This window comes from Mastigoproctus giganteus, chromosome 3, assembly GCF_048544385.1.
Source record: "Mastigoproctus giganteus isolate SK-2022 chromosome 3, ASM4854438v1, whole genome shotgun sequence".
In the NCBI taxonomy this organism is placed as follows: Eukaryota; Metazoa; Arthropoda; class Arachnida; order Uropygi; family Thelyphonidae; genus Mastigoproctus; species Mastigoproctus giganteus.
This window is the reverse complement of record NC_143577.1, coordinates 173,904,105-173,927,152: the sequence shown is the minus strand read 5'-3', so window position 1 is coordinate 173,927,152 and position 23,048 is coordinate 173,904,105. Positions and strand designations below refer to the sequence as shown.

The 23,048-nt window shown below is 35.0% G+C and overlaps 1 protein-coding gene across 1 annotated transcript in view; it reads right to left on the bottom strand.

Moving 5' to 3' along the window:
- Positions 1-5,404: 5,404 nt before the first annotated feature.
- LOC150088419 (mediator of RNA polymerase II transcription subunit 6-like) overlaps positions 5,405-23,048 on the bottom strand; it is a 66,340-nt gene continuing 48,696 nt past the window's right edge. The window contains exons 6-8 of the mRNA XM_090370768.1: positions 17,944-18,012; positions 10,376-10,519; positions 5,405-5,748 (exon numbers count right to left, since the gene is read on the bottom strand). Coding sequence (XP_090226894.1) covers positions 5,510-5,748; positions 10,376-10,519; positions 17,944-18,012 — 452 coding nt within the window. The 3' untranslated portion in view covers positions 5,405-5,509. The remainder of the gene's footprint in view (positions 5,749-10,375; positions 10,520-17,943; positions 18,013-23,048) is intronic.

The following is a 23,048-nucleotide window of genomic DNA, read 5'->3' as shown; positions in this document are numbered from 1 at the left end:
ATTGATAAGAACATCATTGTTCCTATGCACCATGTAGTTACATGCAGCAGTAAAGTACTTCCTCACTGAACAAAAGAACAGCATCTTCGTGGTCTTGGCAGCAGAGCTACTCATGACTAAATCAAAATCATCTATCTGATTCAGTCAGTTATGGTAACTTACAAAAGAGAAATGGAAGAGTTAAGAAATATTGGTATACAAATTTACACATCACATCCTTCAACATATCAAGAAGTAATCTCAGTAAATGGATGCAGGGAAAGTATTATTAAAGAACTAAGTCTGGATTTTCAAACAATAACATATTTAATGGAATTTAAAAATGCTTTGAGCCAGAAAAAATGAACATAAAGTCTTTCTGCACAGACAAGGATAATCTGCCCAGTTATCAGCTTGTGTGGACTATTTTGAACAGTTTGCAGCAGTTTTGTGATTCAGAAGTTCTTTTATTAAGAAACTCATTAATTTCTTTTTTTTCAAAACTACTTTTGAATTCACTGCTGAAGCTTATTATTTCCATGTACTCAAATCTCCACTTTTAATACCCTTGCTATCTAGTTTTGAAGCCTACCATAACATATGCATTATCAACACCAAGCACCAGGGGTTTTTATAAGAAATGCTACATCTTTTCCGGTTGGCCACATACTCAATATTGTACCCTGCAGAATCACATTTTAACACTGACATTGAGTGCAAACTCTTTTCAATTTGATTATTTTTTCTTTTGTTAGGAAAAGTTTACAATGGTTTACAGCTTTGATTAATGATATGTGGAAGTCAAAAATGCTACATTTTTTCATATCTTCTTTCCTCTTCCTGTCTAATTTCACTCCTGCTGCTTTTGTGATTCCATGTCCAAATTTTGTTTAGTATTTCGCTATAATTTCAGTATTTCTAAACAATGCACCTCCACAATCAGAGGAAGTACATTCTATTATAAATGATGCAAATAAGCATGATGATATCATATTCACTTTGAAATGCTACATCTATTTTTCACATTTCTTTTCAAGTTTATTACATCACATCATTACATATCGTTCTTATAATTATCTGTTTGAAACTGTCTGATTACATCATATTCCCACCCATGGGTGGGCCGTACTGAGGGTGCAATGGGTGCACTGCACCCAGGCACCAACGTTCAAGGGACGCCTGAAAACCCAAAACTTACATACACATATAAAGAAAATTTTAAAGGGGGGCACCAAATTTCAATTGGCACCCGGGCACTAAATTGTGATTCGCACCTGGGCACTAAATTGCGATTTGCACCCGGGTATCACATACCATAGGAATGCCCCTGTTCCCACCACTTGAAACTGAAAAGTAATATTACAGTTTGTTTGTTATTTGGATTTTAGGAGCATTAGCAACTAAGGCCATATTGCTCCGGGGATATGCGATGGTCATTCCCTGACCTTTCCACATCCTTCGTATTTGGTGGGCACGAGCTGGAACCCTGGTCTAATCAAGAAGTGTGTGCTATGCACTGCTGCTCCTGCCCACCTGGATACGGAGGCACCAATATAACAGAAAACCTTGGGTATATATATGTATTCTTAAACACAGCTATATTTCTTTGGTAACTTAGTGAAGGAGTTGTTAAATCTAACTTAGATTTGCACCACACATACACACACCAAATAAAATATGGTTTAGCAAAAAACAGCTTATCATTTTTCACATTTTACATAACACAGACCAGCACTCCCCTGATGGCCAATTTGTTAATTAGAGATGAATAACAAATTATGCATATATTCACATAATGGCAAAACAGTTTTGCCATTATGTGAATATATGCATAATTTGTTTTCAAAATAGTTTTTCTCCATTTTTTTTCAGTGAAAAAAAATGGAGAAAAACTATGTTAATATGGCCTCAACAGAAATATAACAATACCATATTTGGTTAAAACCTAACAGTAACACAATTTACATCATATATCCTGGGGAAATTTTAGGAATATCAAAAACATTTTGGAGACACGGCACCTGTGAGGTGATTTGATTGAGGTGTATAAAGCCTTGAATGGTTTAAACATGCTTAATGCTGATGGGATTCTTCCTCTTGCTCAGCATAATCACCTGAGAGGGCATAAATTCAAATTGAGGAAAGGCAGTTGTATGCTGCATGCCTTTTCTAGATACTTCCATGGCACTGTTCTTCTGAATTGGCATCTATAATTCCCACTCTCTCTCTTTCAAAACAGTCCAAACATCCACCATCAACCAACATCCTTTTACTGTCCAACTTCAAACACAGAACCAATTTTTTATCTTCTTCGTTTATTCATTCAACTGCCATTTTCTGGAACAACCTTCCTTCATACGTATTTCCTGAAAATTACAGTCTGCAGAAGTTCAAATCTAACATCAACAAATATCTTCCTTCATCTTCTCAACCTCCAACCCAAGCACGGTACTAAGTACTATAGGTTCTAATACCTCTCATGTTTGGGGTTTCCATAAAAAAAATAAAAAAATAATGCATAATCAATAGAAATATGAGAAATCATGCAAATGGCAATCATGATAACCAAACATACATTTTATTGCATTTACGTGTTGTTATTTGGTTTTCAGGAACATTAGCAACTAAGGCCATATTGCTCCGAGGATATGCGGTGGTCATTCCCCGACCTTTCCGTATCCTCCATATTTGGTGGTCACGGGCTCGAACTCCAGTCTAATCAAAAAGCATGTGCTACGCATTGCTGCTCCTGCCCACCTGGTTACAGAGGTGCCGCATTTACGTGTACATACGGAAATGACAAATTAATGTAATAGTTTTATGTACTGTAAATAAGCAAAATAAGTCCTCCTTGAGCTGCAATTACAGCTTTGCAACGATCTGGCATAGAGTTAATCAACTTCTGGATACGGCAGACCAATTTCGTCGTACCACACCTTTACAATGCTCTCCTGCAGCTGAATCTTACTTGTTGGCTTCTTCTGAGCAATTTTAGCAACATTATGTACCAGCAATTTTCAATAGGGTTCAAATCTGTACTGTTGCCGGAACAGTCCAACACTGTAAAGCCAGCATTTCAGAGGTATGAGTGCACCTTAAGGGAGAAAAACGAGGGAAAACATTGGTGTAAGTATGTTTTAAGCTTTGTGAGACAAGACAAACTCATTATTAAATCTAAATAGAATAAAACTTACCAATTTTGCTGTGTGGCAAGGTGCTGAGTCCTGTTGAAAAATGCAGTTTTGGATGTCGGTGTGGTGATCCCTAATAATGGGTTTCAGGAACTCCTCCAAGATAGCAGTGTAAGTTTCTGCATTCACCGTTCCGTTAATAAACTGAATTCACCCCATCCCTTTGCTTGTTATGCATCCCCAGACCATCTGACTGGTGAGGAACTTTACAGTCAGTGCTATGCAGTCAGGATGGTATGCCTCCGATTTTTGTCTTCTGACATAGCACTTCCCATCCAAGCAATGCAGGTTGAATTTTGATTCGTCAGAAAAGATGGCGGTGTCTCATTGCTCTTTTGTCCGTGAAACGTGTTTTAGCCAAACAAGTCACTTCCTCATTTTTTGGGTCCACGAAGGCTTCTTCTTGGGCCAATAGGCATGCAAACCACATTCCAAAAGTTGTCTTTTGATAGTTCGTTACTTGTTTCAACACCAGAGGCCATCTCAAAGTCCAGTTTTAGATCAGGAGCACTAGCACGGCGATTGTGAAGGCATAGCTGTTTCAAATATTGATCTTGGGGAGGCGTAGTCATTCTCTTAGGGCCTGATCCAATCAAGATCTTTCCACATCACCGGCTTATGCTTTAATTTCAGCACCTGGGATACTGTTGACTGGTGCCAGCATATTTTATCAGTGATAGCATGTGTAGAAAGCCCTTCCTGGGCCAGAGCAACAGTTATACTTTTTTTTTGGTGCCAACTGAACATATGGAGCTATGCTTACACCTCGCAAAACAGGATATTAATGAGTGTATATACCCTTCCAATGCCATATTTATAGAAATGGCTGATGCAATAGAAGCATTATCTGGTACAATACCTTTTATTTGCAAAAAACAAAATGACACAATCAAACAATATCTTATACGTTTCACTACAAATGTTACTTTTTTAAGGTGATGCAGTCCACCACTGTATGTCAAAAAAAAGGAGAGAATAATCAAGTCACGAAAATCATCAAACAAATTTCATTTTGTGAATAAAGGTTTACCCAAGGATCAACAGGTGTGATCACCCACTCACACTATCAACAGCGTAATTCTGGTCACCATCAGAAAATAAATTCCATTCCTCTTTGAAAGCAGATTTTAGCAAATGTGGAGAAGTGGAAATTTGCTTCCGCCTCCAAACCTCAGATGTGAAATATACAGGATTCTAGCCTGGGGATCTGGCAGCAATAAATTCTCTAGACAACTACTATCCTTTTCAGACACTCACCAATCAACTGAGCCTTATGGGAGTGCGTTATTGTCCATAAATAAATTGTGGCCCAACAGCACTCACAAACAGCCTAGCAAAAATATCTTTCATTTCATCAAGCTTTTATCTCTATATTGTTAAACAATCAAGATTTTTCTCTCAAAAGGTATGCAGGGGTGCACAGCCATTAACAGTGATGCCTCCAACACCATCAATCCTCAACAAACAAAAACTGCCCTTTATCCATTATGTCAGAGATTAGTTTGTGCATCATATTCTCTCCACCACTGAAAATCACTATTCAGGATTTTCAGTGGTGGAATCTTGATTCCATGGAATCAGCAGAATCTTAACTTATCAGAGAACAGAACTTGATTCCATTATTGAGGGTCCGGTCTGTAATGCTATGATAAATATAGGACTCGGTTAAAAGGACACAAATTACATATTTCCTTTATTTAGCATTATGCCATTTAAGATTGTGAGACATTATCCATGTAGGCAGTAAGATAATGTCTTACTGCCTACAGCCAGTGAGAGCTAAAATTCAAGTTGGTGTACAGATATTTTTCTGCTGCATTTGGCTGTAAGGCCATATGTTGGCATTTGTTCAATGTAACTGCCTGTGAATGGCTTTCATTTTTCCTGTGGTTACATGTTTTTAACTCTCTGAACTGTTTTCATAACTTTGAGATGACACTTTTTCAGACACTGATGAACCTCACACTCCATACGTAGTTGGCCCATCTCCATCCTACCCAGAGCTCTTCACTGCTGACAGCCATCCACACAATATCTCTTCACCATGTTGCACAATCCTTTAAAACAAAACCTATTAGTTATGTTCTTTTGCCTAAAAGGAATAAGTGAAATTTAAGAGTTTGAAAATTACAAAACACCTGTGTAACACTATACAATCTAGAGTCAACTAAAAAAATTATTACTGTCACTGCTAATAATGTAACACGCAAGATAAAAGAATTGGCTTGTTCAAATAAAATAAAGGAATCTTTATTAACACAGTATCTCATATATACAGTTCTCTATTCCTTATTACATGAATTTTAATCACTACTGCAAGGTACAATTTTAAAAACTGACTATGCTAATCTTGGTCTTTTTTCTGGAGGTTTCATGCTTGGCCTAGACTGTGATAAATTTGTTGTTGTTGTTGTTGAAGCTGCTGTTGTTGCAGTTGTTGTTGTTGCTGATGATGATGTTGTTGTTGTTGTTACTGCTGCTGCTGCTGTCGTCGTTGTTGTTGTTGTTGTTGTGGACACTGAATTATCACTCTTTTCTACTTTGACTTCTGTTTTCACTTCAGTCTTGATAGTTTCATCTGTATAATTTTGATAATTAATAAATATTAATTATAATAAAAATTAACCATTAAAATGTCAGCAATTCTAATAAAAATTTTAAACAATTATGTAAGAAGTCTTACATTTTACTGAGATAAAATACTAAAAGTTTATTACACTATACCTACTGATATCTTTTGCTTAAATGGAGTTGTCTTTTTTTTAACCATGAATAGATGAATCATGCTTTCGTCAGCTTACAAAATATGAGTTAAAGGCTACAAAGCAGTTAGTCAAACCTAATGTCCAGTCATCAACTTCTCGTAGGGACAGTCAACTGAAAGCTGCAAAGTGTTCTCAGGGACAGTTGGTCACAGGCCACAAAAACAGCTGCTTACACAGTTTTTGAAATACCATTTATTTTTGTTCAAAATAGTAAAGGAAGGTATATCAGGTGCTTTATTTCTAAGGTACTAATGCTTTATCAGAGGAAACAATGATCACTTTTGTAGCTAGTACAAAATGAAACCTTTGGATGCAAGGAGAATTATGGATCTCAAGCAAGACAAGTAGTAGCAGAGGAATATATGATGCAAGAAATCAAGCTTATGTAGCATCAGCCAAAAAAAACATTTTCACACATCCATTGCCTCTAAAAGTTTGTTCCAGCTTGTTATTTTTGTTATTTGGTTTTTAGGAGCATTAGCAACTAAGGCCATATTGCTCCGGGGATATGCGGTGGTCATTCCCTGACCTTTCCACATCCTCCGTATTTGGTGGACACGGGCTCGAACCCCGGTCTAATCAAGAAGTGTGCTACGCACTGCTGCTCCTGTCCACCCGGCTACGGAGGCGCCGTTTGTTCCAGCAATCAACTATCCATTGGCTAAAAGCAAATTTCTGCACATTATAACCAAATAAAACCAGATAGGAATAATCAAATAAAGGAATCACTAAGTAACAGTGATCATAATATATTGAGGTTGGATATACTAAAAGATATAACCACTGTCAAGGGTAAAGGAAAGGGATTTCACTTTTGTAAACACAACTACAGTGGTCTTAGACAGTTTTTAAATTCCTTTTGGTGGGACCAACTGATGATGTTACTAACTTCATATTCTAAATAGAAGGCATTCGGGGAAGTAATAATAGAAACTACTAAGCTTTTTTTATATCAACTAAAGGATACCAACCTTTGGACCTAAATGGATGTCAGATAAACTGATGAGACCAGTGGCAGAGAATCCTACATCAAATACAAACTAGTCTGCAATCAAGTCACTAAGAATTAGGCAAGCTAAGACAGATTATGAGAAGTCAGTCTTGTTGACTCCTGCAGTCGTATTTTCATTTGTGATACACAGTTCTTACTGTGTTTGTGCATTTACTTCATAAGTTTGATCAATGATTTTTGATGGACAATAACCCTTACAATGTGCTTTGTCAAACAAAAGAAAGCTATCCTACGAGAGAGAGAGAGAGAGAGAGAGAGAGAGAGAGAGAGAGAGAGAGAGAGAGAGAGAGAGAGAGATACAAAACAAAACACAGTGAATATCATAACCTTCAAGGAGAAATTAGAAAGATGAAACTAGAAAAATTGATGAAACAGACTAAGGAACATTCTTTTAATCTACATTCTTTTTGAATGTAGGGACTACATTCTTTTTGAAAAAAGCAGAAATTTTCTGACAACATTTTGCTAGCGAGTTATATTGTATCAGAGAAAATTGTCAAGCACTCAAAAAAGTTACTCCGATGGTGAATTTGTCAAGGAGTGCTTAACCTCTGTTAATATTTTATATCCAGAGAAGAATGAAGAATTCGATGTCATTAGTTGTCCCAAAGAATGGTTAAGAGACACACTGAGGAAATTTCTGCAGATATAGAAAAAAGCTTAGCAATGCTGGCTTCTAAATTTGAGTCTTTTTTTTGTTGGCTCTTGATGAAAGCATTGATATATCAGATATGGCCCAGCTGGCAATTTTGACGTGAATAATGTCTATGCTGGGGGTACCCTATGGCACTCAGGCTGTCACAAAAAGTAAAACTTATAACACCTGTTATATCTCCGAAACTAATTAGACAATAGCAGAAACAATTTATACTTATTTTTCTGGGTATATAATGCCGTTGACAAATATGCAAGAAAAAATTAGAAATTTTTATATTTAATATCATTTTTTTTGAAAAAACTAAGAAGTTCACATTTTAGTCATTTGCTGTTGCGCCTTGGTTACTTTCACTCTCAATAACTTCTCAACTATGATAGATAGACAAACAGTAAGCGACAAAATTGTTCAGTAGAAAACGTTTTTACATCTATAAATAGTTTTGATGTAGCTATTATGGGTCTCGAGTAATAGCGATGCAAAGTTGAGAGTTGAAAAATTCAAGCATTTTCAGTTTGTTTTCAGAATATCTTGAAAACTATAAATGTTATACAAAATCAGTAAGCAACAAAATTGTTGCCTTTTGAGAGCTCTACAAGGATATACAACTAGATTTCAAATTGGGTTTTTAGTTTTCAAGTTGAACAACTTGTTAAAGTAACTACTTCATTTAGTTACTTTGCATTTGTCGAGCGGTGCGGTTGTGCTTCATTTAGTTAAGTTATGACGATGCCGAAAGTTACGTCAACTAAATGTGTTCAAAGATTTTGACAAAATCACAAATCTTTGATTGCTCATCTTTCTTGTTGCATTTTTATACTCTCTTATTCCACTGGTATTTTTCTATGTGTGGAAATTTGCTCAAAAAAAGCAACCATGCCCTCCCTCCCAATTATTGTTGAACTGCACCTTACCTCAACTCTTCCCAAAGTAATGGAGAAACTCTCCCCCAGCTGCCAACTCACACTATCTTGAAACCTTTTATCTGATCAATGTCTGCCAATTTGGATTCCATTACCATTGATCGGGTAATATCATGGCTTACATTGCTTATCTTTGGATAAAATCAAGTGAAGCTGAAATGATAGTGTTTTGAGTTTCACCACTCTTAGCATTTCTAAGGCTTCTGATTGTGTGTGATATAAAAGTCTTATAAACAAGCTTCTGCCTTATAGTTTGCATGCCATTTTTTTGCAATTATGTAGCCAGTTTCCTATCAGCTGCTTAATGCAAATAATGATAGATGGCCTTTTGTCTCTTAACTAATGCTGAAGTTCCCTGAGTAGAGGCATATCACAGATGTATGAAACTGGAGCACCATACTGGACTACTCTCCCCCTCCAAGGCCAAACGGGGCCCTATACACATACCTTGACTTTCTTAGAGTGAACAGATGAAAGAGCAGAGACAAAGGAGTAGAATACACCATTCTTCCAAAGTCCAGGCTGTATTTAAGATATGTCTTAAATGAAATTTGGTGGATTCTCAACATTATATTGCATCCATGTTCCTCATAACCATATTGTGGGAAATTCAATATGACCTTTTCCAGTACTACTATTGAAAAGATACCCTTTTCTAATTCTAACCGAGAAGAGTTCAAAACAGTTTCCGTTGGCACACTAACAACAGATCATAAATCCAGGGCCTCAAAATTGAATTTTGCACTTGGGGTCCCATCACAAGAATTTCTTATGCTACTGTCCCCAAGATTCTGTTTTTTTTCTTCTTTTTTCTCAATTCTTTTCCTCCTGTATATTAATGACCTTCTTCCACTGGAAATCTGTAAGTGTTTTCAATGATAAACTACATTTTATCTTCCAGTCTGAGAAACCTTGTTATGCAAAAACAATATCCATCACCAATTCCTTAAATACTGATCTCCAAGTTATTCTCTAATGGGGTGAAGAATTATTTACTTATTTCTTGCAAAATAAAGTCTACTGCTGCCATGCTAACTTTCAATAGTGCTCAGATTTCTAAACAAGATCATGTATCTTCACTGGGATAACCCTGACTTTTAACCTTTTTTGGCATAAATATGTCACCAAATATTGTGTGCTCTGCATCAAAAAAAATTAGGTTTAATCTTTTTCACTCGTGGCATTTCTTTTTTTCTAAATAGCAGCTAACTCTACATAGATCACATATCACCTATCATGATAAATAGTTCTCACGTAGCTGGGATGGTGCCCCCCCTGGACAACTTTTAATCCCCTAACTATACAAAAAAGGGCAGTGAAGTTAATTAATGACCTGTCTCGAACCACCGGTTGGGAACTGCTATCCTAGCACAATAAATATCAATAAATTAACTTTTCTGCATTCAATAATACTGTACTATGCATATACTACAGTATTGTTGAATGTAGAAATGAAAAAAGAAATGTTTTGTTTAATAGGCTGTATTCGCATGGTATTGTTAATTGTTATCAATTACACTAAAAAAATATACTAAATATTCCATAAAACATACTCCAATAAAATATAATAAAATATATTCCATAAAGACTAAGTATATTAGGCCTTTTTATTTCTGTTATAAGTTTCCACACACAAGCGTTTCTGCCAAAATGAAACAGCATTTTGTAAGGGTATATATTCATAAAATTGGTTTCATTAAAGCATGCATAACTATATTTAAAAAAAAAAAAAAAAGCAGATTAAAAACTCCCAACATGTACTTAATTCATATGATTACATAATACATTATATGCTTGTATACTATATTATTCACATAATGGATACATTATTAAGGAAATAAAAATCCTACCTGTTGTTTGCTTCTCTAATTGGGGTGGGGAAGGCAGCTTAGGTGGAAACTTCTTAGCAAGCTCTCCAAGCAGGATGTCAACTCGTCGCCTCTGAAACAAGGAACTGACTTCTTCCTTACCCCTCTCCTTTGATTTTGGTTTATCTAAAAAAAAATTCATTTTTGTCAAAAATATGGCTATCAAAATGATAATACACCAAAATATGAACTATTACGTAGGGCATTCAGACAATGTTTCTCACCTAGAAAGTAATAATGCTACTTACATAGCTGGTAGTTCGTTTTTTTATGATCAAGAACACTAATTGAACAAATATATATAAAAAAAGGTACTTATTAGCATTAGCAGAAGCATATGATGCAAAAAAGAAAGCTTACAGAGCATCAGTCAAAAAAAAAAAAAAAACACATCCCATTTCATCCATTCACTCCAAATATTTGTTTAGTTCTGCTTTGAATTCATTTAAGCTGTCAATTTCTGCAACAACTGATGGAAGTTTGTTCCAGCAATCAATCACCCACTGACTAAAAGAAAATTTCTGAACATCTATTTTACAACTGTCTTTCCTCAATTTGAATACTACCAGCATTGAGCCTGCTCAACCCATTCAAGGCTTTATCCACCTCAATCAGATCACGCAGCAGGTGCCTAGTCTTCAGATGCTGCAATTTACAGAACTTAAGCTGTTCTTGGTATGAGGACCCTTCGTTCCCCTCACCAATCTTGTTGCCTCTACACTGTTTTCATTCTAGCAACTCTACGTCCTTCCTAAAATGAGGCCTCCAGACCTGTATGCAGTACTCAAGGCATGGCCTTACCATTGCCTTATACAAAGGGATAATCACCTCCTTTTCCCTACTAGCAAACTTCCTGTATATCATTTGACAAGACTCCATGACCTACTCTGGTAGCCTGTCTGCAATGCTCAGAAAACATCATATCTGAATGCATAATTACTCCTGGTCTTTTTCATTCTCTACCACCCTAAGTGTAGTACCACACAGTCAATATGTTTCTCTGGGGTTACCGTTATCCATGTGCAGTACTTTGCATATGTCAAGATTAAACTTCAGTTGCTATTTCTCAGGTCATCTGCACAACTTTTCCAGATCCTGTTGCAGTAGCATACTGTCATTAGTGTCATTAACAACCCTGCCAACCTTTGTATAATCTCCAAACTTAGACATTAAGCCCGATGTACCTCCATCAATACCATTGATAAATATACAAAACAACAATTGGCACAACACCAAACCCTGGGGAACTCCACTAATAACATTAGTACATGATGACTAGTACATCAGTGTCCATTGATTACCACTCTCTGTTTTCTCCTACTCAACCACTCTTTTATCCATTGTAGCAACTTGCCCTTAATGCCATACTGCTCCAATTTGTATAGTAGTCTTCCATATCCAATAGTATCAATGGCGCAATAGGGCCAAAGTAGCTCTTGCGCCAAAAAAAAACCCAACAACAACAATAGTATCAAAATCTTTCCTGAAATCCATGTATATGATATCAAAATTATTTTTGCATCCAGTTCCTTTGTGACCACATCACAGTATCCAATCAAATTGGTCAGACAAAACTTCCCCATAACAAACCCAAGATGTGTCCGAGCTATAACTGACGTCTTGTCTAGATGATCCTGCAGTGCTTCTTTAACCAGTGCCTCCATTAATTTCCCTGAAACAGAAGTTAAACTAACAGATCTGTAATTACTCGTGTCACCCTTTGATTCCCCTTTGTGAATTGCAGATACATTCACACATCTCCAGTCCATGAGGACCCTCCCTGGGTTCAAGGATACTTTTATAATTATGGCTAAGAGTTTGCTTACTTCCTTTGTTGCCTCCTTTAATATAACTGGAAAGATCCCATCCACCCCAAGTGCCTTCCTTATGTTCAACTTCAACGATTTCTCCTCCACTTTGCTCTCACTTATTACAAAATCATTTAACTCCCTGTTAGAGTTTGATAAGCTTCTGGCCTCCATTTCCCTACAGAATTCCTCATGTGTGAATGTAGATGCAAAACACTCATTTAGTTTGTCAGCTCTCTGAGTAGGATCATTAACAGTCACACCATCGATATCAAGTGGACCAACTTGATTCATCCCTAGAGTTTATATAAAGAATGCTTTGCTGTTTTTATTTGCATCCTTTGCCAAGGATTTCTCGTAATCTGCCTTCGCTCGCCTAACTTTCTTTGTGACTTGATTACAGACTAGCTTAAATCTGCCATAGGCTTCTGTGTCGCCTGATAATTTATATGCATACCCTGCATTTTTCTTCTTTACCACGAGTCTCATTAGTTCATCTGACATCCATTGAGGCTTAAACCTTGAACAGTATTTCTTAATTGGTATGAAAATCCTAGTAGCTTCCAAAATTAATTCCTTTAATGCTTCTCATTTAGAATTTGCTGTTGGTAACATCATCAGTTGGTCCCACGTAAAGAATTTAAAAACTGTCTGAGATCACTGAAATCACCTTTACGATAGCAAAAACCCTTCCCTTTACCCCTAATGGTAGTTACATCTTCAAGTAAATCCCACTGCCACCTAGTGGTTCCTTTATCTGCAAATTCTTAATGCACTAATAATCACTGCTGATAATCAGATCGAGAGTATTACTACCTCTGGTTGTCTCTCAAACAGGCTGCTATAGAAAACAATCATCCAATAAGTCCACAAAAGTCTTGCTAGTGTGCAAGTGACCAACCACAAGTTCCAGTCAATATCCGGGAAGTTAAAATCCCCCATCATAAGACATTCTGATTTACTGCTCCACTCTATTTCTCTGTACAACTGTTCACTGTACTCATCAGAGTCATTAGGTTTATAACACACTCCTACTCTAATTTTTGCTTTCCCAGTGCTTATGTCACACCAAACTGACTCAACATTGCATTTCCATCTATGTGAACTGGATGCACTTCCTTACATTTTGTGTTTCTTAACTAACAGCATAACCCCTCCTCCCTTTCTAACCTGCCTATCCCTTCTGTACACATTGTACTCCCCTTATTCCAATTCTGCACTGCTTATATCTGTGTGACACCATATCTCTGATATCCCCACAATGTCTTACACCCCTTCTATTTAAGTGTATCCCATCCCTGTAGAAGCAATCTCTCCTGTTAACAAGCACAGACCATGCTTAAAATAATTCTACCCCATGAGCCTTGCACAACCTCTCCAAGGCCGAATCGATTGACAAGGCCTCTTGATATACTCCCTCCTATCGTGTTTGGGCAGAATTGCAGACACTTCAAATTTACCCATAACTTGTGAATCTTCACCTCTTGTTTTAGTCTTCCCAGGACACTGAGGTAGAAATGTTTGAGTCGTCCTTCTGATTCTGTCTATTTGGTAATCTATTAACAACATGAAATGGAAAGGTGAACTACTATTAGTATAACAAATTTACACACTTAAAAGTATGCAGGAGTAATGACCACAGTAAGTAAAATGTGTTATGCTGGACTGTAAAGATATGTTCTGATTTTCAAATATTGCCATAATATTTAAAAGAAACAAATAAATTGCTTAAATCAATTCAGAAGAGGGGAACGGACATTCTGCACAAGTGGGGGGATAACATGTCTAGAGTAATCAGATTGATTAGTATGTTTTGGGTTGCTTTCACTAGTAATCTGTGATTTTTTCTTCTTTAATTTGTCTTCTTTCGGCCCATGAACTAAATTTCATAAGTCAATGCCACTCACTGGTGACTGCTTGTTGTGCTTTTCAATTTTAGTAGCTCTAAAAAGAACTTATATGGCTTTTCTCACCACTTTTAACCTCTTATTTAAAGTTGTGAGGTTGTTACTTGCATTTGTCCAAAGGAAGCAAATGTGTATACACATGCTTCAAAATCTTTTTTACTTCAATAGCATGCATTAATTAAAATTCTTTAAATCTGTCTTTCCTTTTAGCTCTTCTTTCTAGAGAGCATTAAATGTCCATCAAATATTCATCCAATTTCACAAATAGTATACACTCCCTTTTCAGGACACAAATTAATAAAATAGCAAGGAGAACATATTACCAACAAGTGTTCAATCTCCTCTTTTAAAAACACTTAGCACCAGATAGTTTTTAAACGGAATTTCACATGCTTTCAGGTTGTTCAGAAGAATATGCCCAAATTATACCCTACAGATCCATTACCTTCCAAATGCTTACAGTGAGATAAAACTGCTTTTAATTTGACATTTTTTTTTCCTTAATACAAAACATCACCTTAATGAGCATAGCCCGGAATCACTTTCATTACTGCCATCTGTAGCAATCATAAATGGCACATTTTTTCAGAGCAACCACTGCCTTTTCTTTCCCTCCCTATGCAATATGACTAACAATACCTGCTGTTTTTTTTTTTCCACAACCATAATTTTTGCTATTTCACTATTGGAAAATTATTTCAGAAAAACACACCTTCATGATTAGCACAACAAGAGGCACATTATGGTCTATGGTAAATGATGCAAATAAGCTACATCTATTTTTTTTGCATTTCTCTCTATGCAGTGCAAGTTGTCCTTATGTTTATTATGTTTATTTGTTATTATATGATTACATTTTCCAAACTTTACAATATATGGAAAACCTTGAATAATGTATCTGTATCAGAAATTCAATATTTAAAAAATTCCAAATTTTTAAAAACTTTTCAAAAATTTAATAGCAAGGCCATAATTTTACTATTTTTTTTGCAAAAAAAAAAAAAAAAAAAAAAAAATGGAAAAAAACTCTGAAAAGGGATTGAAATAAGTAAAAAAAAAAGACACATTCTCTGTAATAAATCTACAGTACTATATATATATATATATATATATATATATATATATATATCATCATATTACACTAGTTAATGTGGTATGCAGACTTAACAGATTAGCATAAAGTCAAACTCATAACCACAGAACATTACAATAAGAAACCTATTGGCTATTTCCCAATTATGCAGATTCTGTAGAGAAACAATGCTGACCAATATTTAAAAGACAAAACTCATTATTAATAAATTTAAACTCAGTAAGATTACGTAATTTATAAGTTCTTTTTCTAAGACTTCTCCTTTTTATTTTTCCTTAAATTAGAGGTTCACTGCATACTATCATAGAAGATCCTAAATATAACATATTTGCAAAAAGAGTTTTGGCATGGACAAACAGTTAATGAAACATTAATACAAATAAAGTTGGGCTGCCCAAGACAAAACAAGCTTTCTTGAGACCTTCCTTCGGTATCAGGCAAGATGCCAAAAGACAAGTCCTTTGTGCAAACAGTAACAATAAGACCGATACAGAGTTTAATGTCAGTAAACTTCTTTTTTTTTGTTTATCTTAACATGATTTATCTGTATTTAGTATTTTTTTTTATTTTAATAAAATACCAAATGTTTATCTTAACATTTAGTATTTTTTTCTTAACATGAGATTCCTTCTGTAAAACTGCAACACATTAGAAATTGAATAAAATGTGTATTCCTTTATTCTATTGCTCAAACAGACACAAACAAAACATTTTTTTCACTGCATACATAAAACTTTATTTACATTTATACCCAGCATTTTGGTATATCTGCCAGTAGTAATATTTCTCAAAAAAGTAGGAATTGAAAACATCTCAGCTGAATCATCATTTTGAAGTTGGTGCCATTCCAGCAAACCTAACAGTGAACTGGCATGTCATGAGAGTGTGTGTTTCTCTCTGGTTAAAAGGGCATGATATCTTTATAGTGGAATTATTACAACAAGAATAAGCTTCTCAAGAGCAGAATATTCATATTCATTTTGTTTAATTTCATAGCATTAATAACTTTTCTGTAATTAGATTTTATCAAGATCATAATCAAGAACCCTGAGGTTTGGGCAGCCCCAGGGTCCAGTGATGGGCCCATTGTTGTTTTGTGTATTTATCAATGATATCGATGAAGGTATATCACGCTTAATGTCCACGTTTGCAGATGACACAAAGGTTGGTAAGATTATTAATGACAGTAAAGACAGTATGCTACTGCAACAGGATCTAGAAAAGTTAGGCAGATGGGCTGAGAAGTAGCAACTGAAGTTTAATATTGACAAATGCAAGGTACTGCATATGGGTAGCAGTAACCCAAGAGAAACGTAAAAACTGTGTGGTACTACACTCAGGAAGGTGGAGAATGAAAAAGACCCGGGGGTAATTGTGCAGTCAGATATGAAGTTCTCTGGCAGTGCAGACGGGCTGCCAGAGCAGGTCATAGAGTTTTATCAATGATATATAGGAATTTTGCTAGCAGAAACCAGGAGATGATTATCCCTTTGTATAAGGCAATGGTCAGGCCACACTTTGAGTACTGCGTACAGGTCTGGAGGCTGTATTTTAGGAAGAATATAGAGTTGCTAGAACAAGTACAGGAAGGGAAACAAGATTGGCGAGAAGAACATAGGGATGCACTTACGAAGAAAGGCTGAAGTTCTGTAAGTTGCAGTATCTGGAGACTAGGCACTTGCGAGGTGATCTGATTGAAGTGTCTAAGGCCTTGAATGGTTTCAGCAGGGCTCAATGCTGATAGGATATTTCCACTTGCTGAGATTAAGAACCTGAGTGGGCATAGATTCAAAGTGAGGAAAAACAGTTGTAGAATAGATGTGCAGACGTTTGCCTTTAGCCAGCGGGTAGTTGATTGCTGGAGCAGACTTCCATCTGTTGTTGTGGAAGTTGATAGCTTAAATAAATTAAAGGCTGAAATAAAACATTTGGAGTGACTGGATGGATGAAATGAAAAGGGTTTTTTTTTTTTTTTTGGCTGATGCTTGCTTTCTTGCATCTTATGCCTCAACTAATGCTAATGATCATTATTAACTTTTAGACTTGTGCTGTATACTTACAATAACATAAAATGATGTCATACCACTGAACTTTAATTAGAAAAAATTATATTAATTATATTATTATAGTTAGTACATGATTAACCAGGGAATGCATTTCTTTACCAGAAAGTGACTTTCTCAATGTTTTCCACATAATCCATTTAGTAGCAGCACATGACCTGTGTGTAGTCTGTTTAATTTACTAATGTGCCTGAAATATATTGCACTGTGTACACATTAACTTTTTTTTAGTAACAGATAACAGACAATACTGTGATTATGCTGTAATTCACAACTCACATATATATTCAGATTGTTACAATTAAATAATCAAAACAAGCCATAAACTTCTTAGGGATTCTTGTTTCATGAAAAATCCATTGCATTATCCTTCCTATAAGTATGCTTTTTATTGAAAAATTTGATCATTTCAACATATTATCTTATTATCCATAAAGTAGATGCTCCAAGCCTCTCAAAAAGAATGTTTTGAAATTCTGCTGGGTGCCAGACCTAAATTTCAAGAAAAGATACAAACCATTCTGCAAACTGTGATGCTCTATGGGAAGCATACAGAAGTTAACTGCCATCTACTATTTTAAAAAACACTAAAAGCTTAAGCAATATATATGAAAATTTCTGGAACGAAAGGAACCTTGTGCAACCATGCTGACTTGAAAAGAAAACAAAACTAACTTACCTGACGTGTCCTGGTCTTTAAATTCCCACCAATAACCTTTAGATGGATGATACCTAGAATATGAATTTGCTGCAAGAAAGTAAAATTACATGTATTTTTCTGAACAGATTACAACTTAAAATGTAGAATATCATAATTAGGAACAAAACTTAATGAAACTTTAAAATAAAGGTTATCATATGTAGTTAAGTCATAAAAGTTCCTTCTAAATTGATTAGATATGTCATATACATATATATATATATATATATATATATATATATATATATATATATATATATGTCCAAATTATATAAGTTATAGTGTAATGTAAGTACCTCCATTGTTTGAAAATCGATGTAACCACTGGCCAACCGTACCTCCAGTATACATGAAAAATTACATGAAAAAATATAAAATATTAGGTTAAATAACAAAATAAGCCTTACATGGGAACCCATTTTGCAAGAGACTTTGTCGAGGGCTAAACCCCTACAAAATAAAATCCCACGTTAGACTGAGCCATCGGTTTCTGTTATCATCTGCCTGTATACCAAATCCAATATCCATAATAATGGATAATTCAACTAATTTTAAAAATAGGTAATAGTAAAGACTATAAATCAGTATAAATCTAGCCGTCCAAAAAGGGTATGTCTAACCATAATTTGTAATAATACAGGCTGGATGATATTTAGCCCGACCGATCGCTGTAACATTATAAGCACAACTGAGAAATTATTAATATTTGCTGAACAATTTGCAGAAAAAGGCTAATTTAGCTAACTAAAGGCGAACGGAAAGCAGAGTAGTTAAAGCAATAGTACCTCACTCCCCCTCGAATTACTCTAATAGTTCGTGAGATATGAAAAATTAAGGCAAGAGGATAGCTAAAAGTGAAACAGAAAAGGAAAAGCAATTTATCGATATTACATCGGATATAACCGGGAGTGTAAATTCCCGACCCTAATAGTAGGGATCCTGGTTAAGTAGTAAGAGCCGGTAAAATATATATCAAAATAATGCGAAAGGAAACAGAAAAAACAGAATGGCTAATTCCTAAGATAATTTACTATAAATCTAACTTCAAAATTAAGTAGTGGCAAACTATATGTAAAGCGTTAAACAACAAAGGAGGGAATGCAGTTAAACAACAAAGGAGGGAATACCGTAGAACCAGTATGCTCCCGTCAAAGAATCTACCTTACATATGTTACCGTAGCCCAAGGTGGGAAAAAAAACTAAACGCCTGCAGCAAACGTCCAAGACGTTTATAACTGCCGCGTATACTGTGCCACCTAAGATTTATCCAATAATTCTATAAGTCCAATTATTTGTCCAATAAGTTCTATAAGTAACACTTAATAATTTTTTATATATTCGTAACACTTAATAATTTTTTATATATATTTTACAATTTAACTCTGGAATATTTGGATTCTTTATTAATGTAGGAGTTTGCCTTTGTATTAACTGGTCTACTAGGATCCTCCTATAGCGTTATTAAATTGCTTTATCTTGCTTTATCGTATTATATCATTATATTTAAAAGTTGGTATCAGGATATTAAGATATTATATTGCAGGTTATTATACTCTGAGTTTGGTATGACTTGTAGTTGACTGCTAACGGTACTTCCCATTTTAGATATTGTCACATTTTAATACTATTATGAGCTACTACACTTCGAATAATCATAAGATACTACGTCGGTCGCGTAGGCTAAACTGTACCGCGGATTCCACTGCGGCTATGGGTGATCCGATAAGTAACCAAACTAGCCAGATTGCATCTAATGCGTTAGGCTTACCAAGTAACTGTCTCGTTAATGATACCATTAATGATACTATGGATAATATAGCCACTAACTTACCCTCGGACACGAAGATATATACATCGGAGCAATACTTAAAATTCAAAAAATGCAATAATATTAGATGTCAAATATGCCCTGCTATGAACATTAAACATGTCTCAAATAATACTGACGATCCGGTTTTCTGCCATTCTAGGGGAGCCATTTATCTAATTACTTGCAATAATTGCATGGCCAAATATATTGGACAAACGGGAGGAGAATTACATATTAGAATTAATGGGCACAGATCACATATTAATAACTTTGTTAACAAAAATGACATTGAACTGCAGCACTTTCAAATACATAGCTTCAAAATATATTACTATCACTATACTAGAAATTGAACATAAGCACAGCATTAGATTATATCGTGAAAACTGCAATATACTTAAATATAAAACCCTTTACCCATACGGTCTCAATAGCTTGTTTAACGGACGTAATTATAACAATGGTAGTTTAGAGACATGTGTATATAAACTATTTCGAATGGCAAATAGATCCCATTATAAATTGCCACGTAGCAAGAAGAATAGCAAAGTTTATAACAATACTGGTAACGGCAATCTAATACACACTAAACATACTTTAGGCAGATTTGATGAAGTACTGGATACATGGGATGAACCTAATATAAATATAAAACGCATACATGATATAGTATTTGGACTCAAGCATAGCAAACTTAAAGCCTTAGAAAAAATTAACTTGACATATCTACACCGTAACCAGCATCTTGACCACTTACTCAAAGATATCTTTAAATATCGGCTGGGTAATAAACCTGTTATCGATAACATCTATATTAATATTAAATACAGCAACATTATATTTGACAGCTTATTGTTCAAGGATATCTTAAATAAACATATTAATGATTTTCCACTCAAAAATAAGAATATAGTAACTAGGTTCGGTTACAATAAACCTTTTGGACTGATGGCTTGTAACTATAAACAGTTAGCATGCAACTTAGATAACTTCTACAAGGAGGCTATCTGCCACTGCCACTTGCCACAATACCATGATTATGTAGATATGCATCATATGCATGTAATTCTCAGTTCCTGGTGTGGAACCAACTTGGTTCCACACCAGGAACTGAGAACAGTACTTTCCCATGGTTTTAAATACAGACCTAATACTAGTCCTAATGCCAACTATATTACCAAACAATTACACTCTGACCTTATGCAATTTTGCCTTAAACTTGCATATAAGTATAATTTACCACTAGAGGCCTTCTATAATTGGCTGGTACTTACCATCAGCGAACTTAATCAACATATATGTAGGAAGCTTTTACATAGGAAGCAACATACCAATAGAGATAGCAAAAGATATAACATGCAGTTAATCAAACGACAATTAAAGGATTTACAGGATATATTTATCATAACTACTATAGACAAGGCCGCCAATAATTATAGTTTCATCTGCAAAAAATTCTACGCCTCACTGTTATACAATGAGCTACATAGCAGTGCTACATACGCTAGATCAAACGGTAACCTTGGTACTATTACCAAGAAGCTACTAGCTATGCAAAAAAAGTTAAAACTTAATAACTACAACACTAACTTTCCTTTTTTGTATATACCCAAATTTCATAAATCGCCTATCAGTTTCAGATTTATAACTTCATGTAGAAATAGCTACTCAAAGGTCCCGCATTGTAAGCTAGTTGAACTGCTTAGGATTATCTTCAATACTATAAATTTCACTAGAATTATTAGTAATAATAGACCTATTTTAACCTTTATAAAAAATAATAAGCATAACATCAAACACATAAATACATATGATTTCAAAAACTTATTCACTAGCATCCCGCATGATAGTTTAAAATTGGTTTTAAATAATTATTTCACAGAATATAGCGATTTTTTACCCTGCCAATGTAATTACTGGGATAACCTACTTAACCTATGTATTTCCAACAGCTATATTTATAATGGTAGCAATATTTTCTTACAGCATACTGGCATAGCTATGGGGGCGAGTAGCTCGTGTCTTATGGCCAATCTATATCTACACCATTTTGAAAATAACTTCGATAAAGATATCAATATGTTCAGATATATAGATGACTTAATTGTGTTCAACTATACTAACTTTCATAGAGAAGCAGTTAAACACTACCCGCAGGATTTGGTTCTAGAGGTCACTAACAAGAGTGACTCTGGTAAAGCTGCATATCTGGATATAGACATGCATATTAAGAATAATAATCTAACTACCAAGGTATTTGACAAACGCAAAGAATTTAATTTCAAAACTATAGACCTAACCAGTTGGGGTACTAACATCTCAATACGAATCCTTAAAAACATAATAGTGACACAAGGTATCAGAAGATTATATATCTGTAATAATAAAAGTGATGTTATAGACACACTGATCGATCTTAAGCATATTTTATTAGATAACAGTTTCCCACATAGTTTTATTATGAAACATATGAGTACTGCTTTGTCAATAGCCCTAAAACAATACCACGAAGATCTAAACCTGTTGGATACCATGGAAGCTATTAGGCATACCGTATATTGAATTACACGTACGGTATATAGTTTCTCTGTTTTAAAGGAATTATTATCTGGTATAGTTTCTCTGTTTTAAAGGAATTATTATCTGGTATAGTTTCTCTGTTTTAAAAGAATTATTATCGGTTTTATACATCAGTATCTATGGAGCGAGTTGTTTACTAATTAGCCTTTGTATATACATGTACATACTAGGTACTGCTACATAAACACGCTATATATAGCTTACGCCTTAGAAAAGTGGTACCTATATGTGTTTTTACAGTAGGAATTAATTCGTTTATATTTTACTAAGATTTCTCTTCGACATCTGAGAATTATTGGTTTTGTTTTCTCTACTATAGAGGGCGCTGTTATGCTTTTGGTTCATCCCAAACCTGGCTATTATTGGACAAATCTTAGGTGGCACAGTATACGCGGCAGTTATAAACGTCTTGGGCGTTTGCTGCAGGCGTTTAGTTTTTTTCCCGCCTTGGGCTACGGTAACGTATGTAAGGTAGATTCTTTGACGGGAGCATACTGGTTCTACGGTATTCCCTCCTTTGTTGTTTAACTGCATTCCCTCCTTTGTTGTTTAACACTTTACATATAGTTTGCCACTACTTAATTTTGAAGTTAGATTTATAGTAAATTATCTTAGGAATTAGCCATTCCGTTTTTTCTGTTTCCTTTCGCATTATTTTGATATATATTTTACCGGCTCTTACTACTTAACCAGG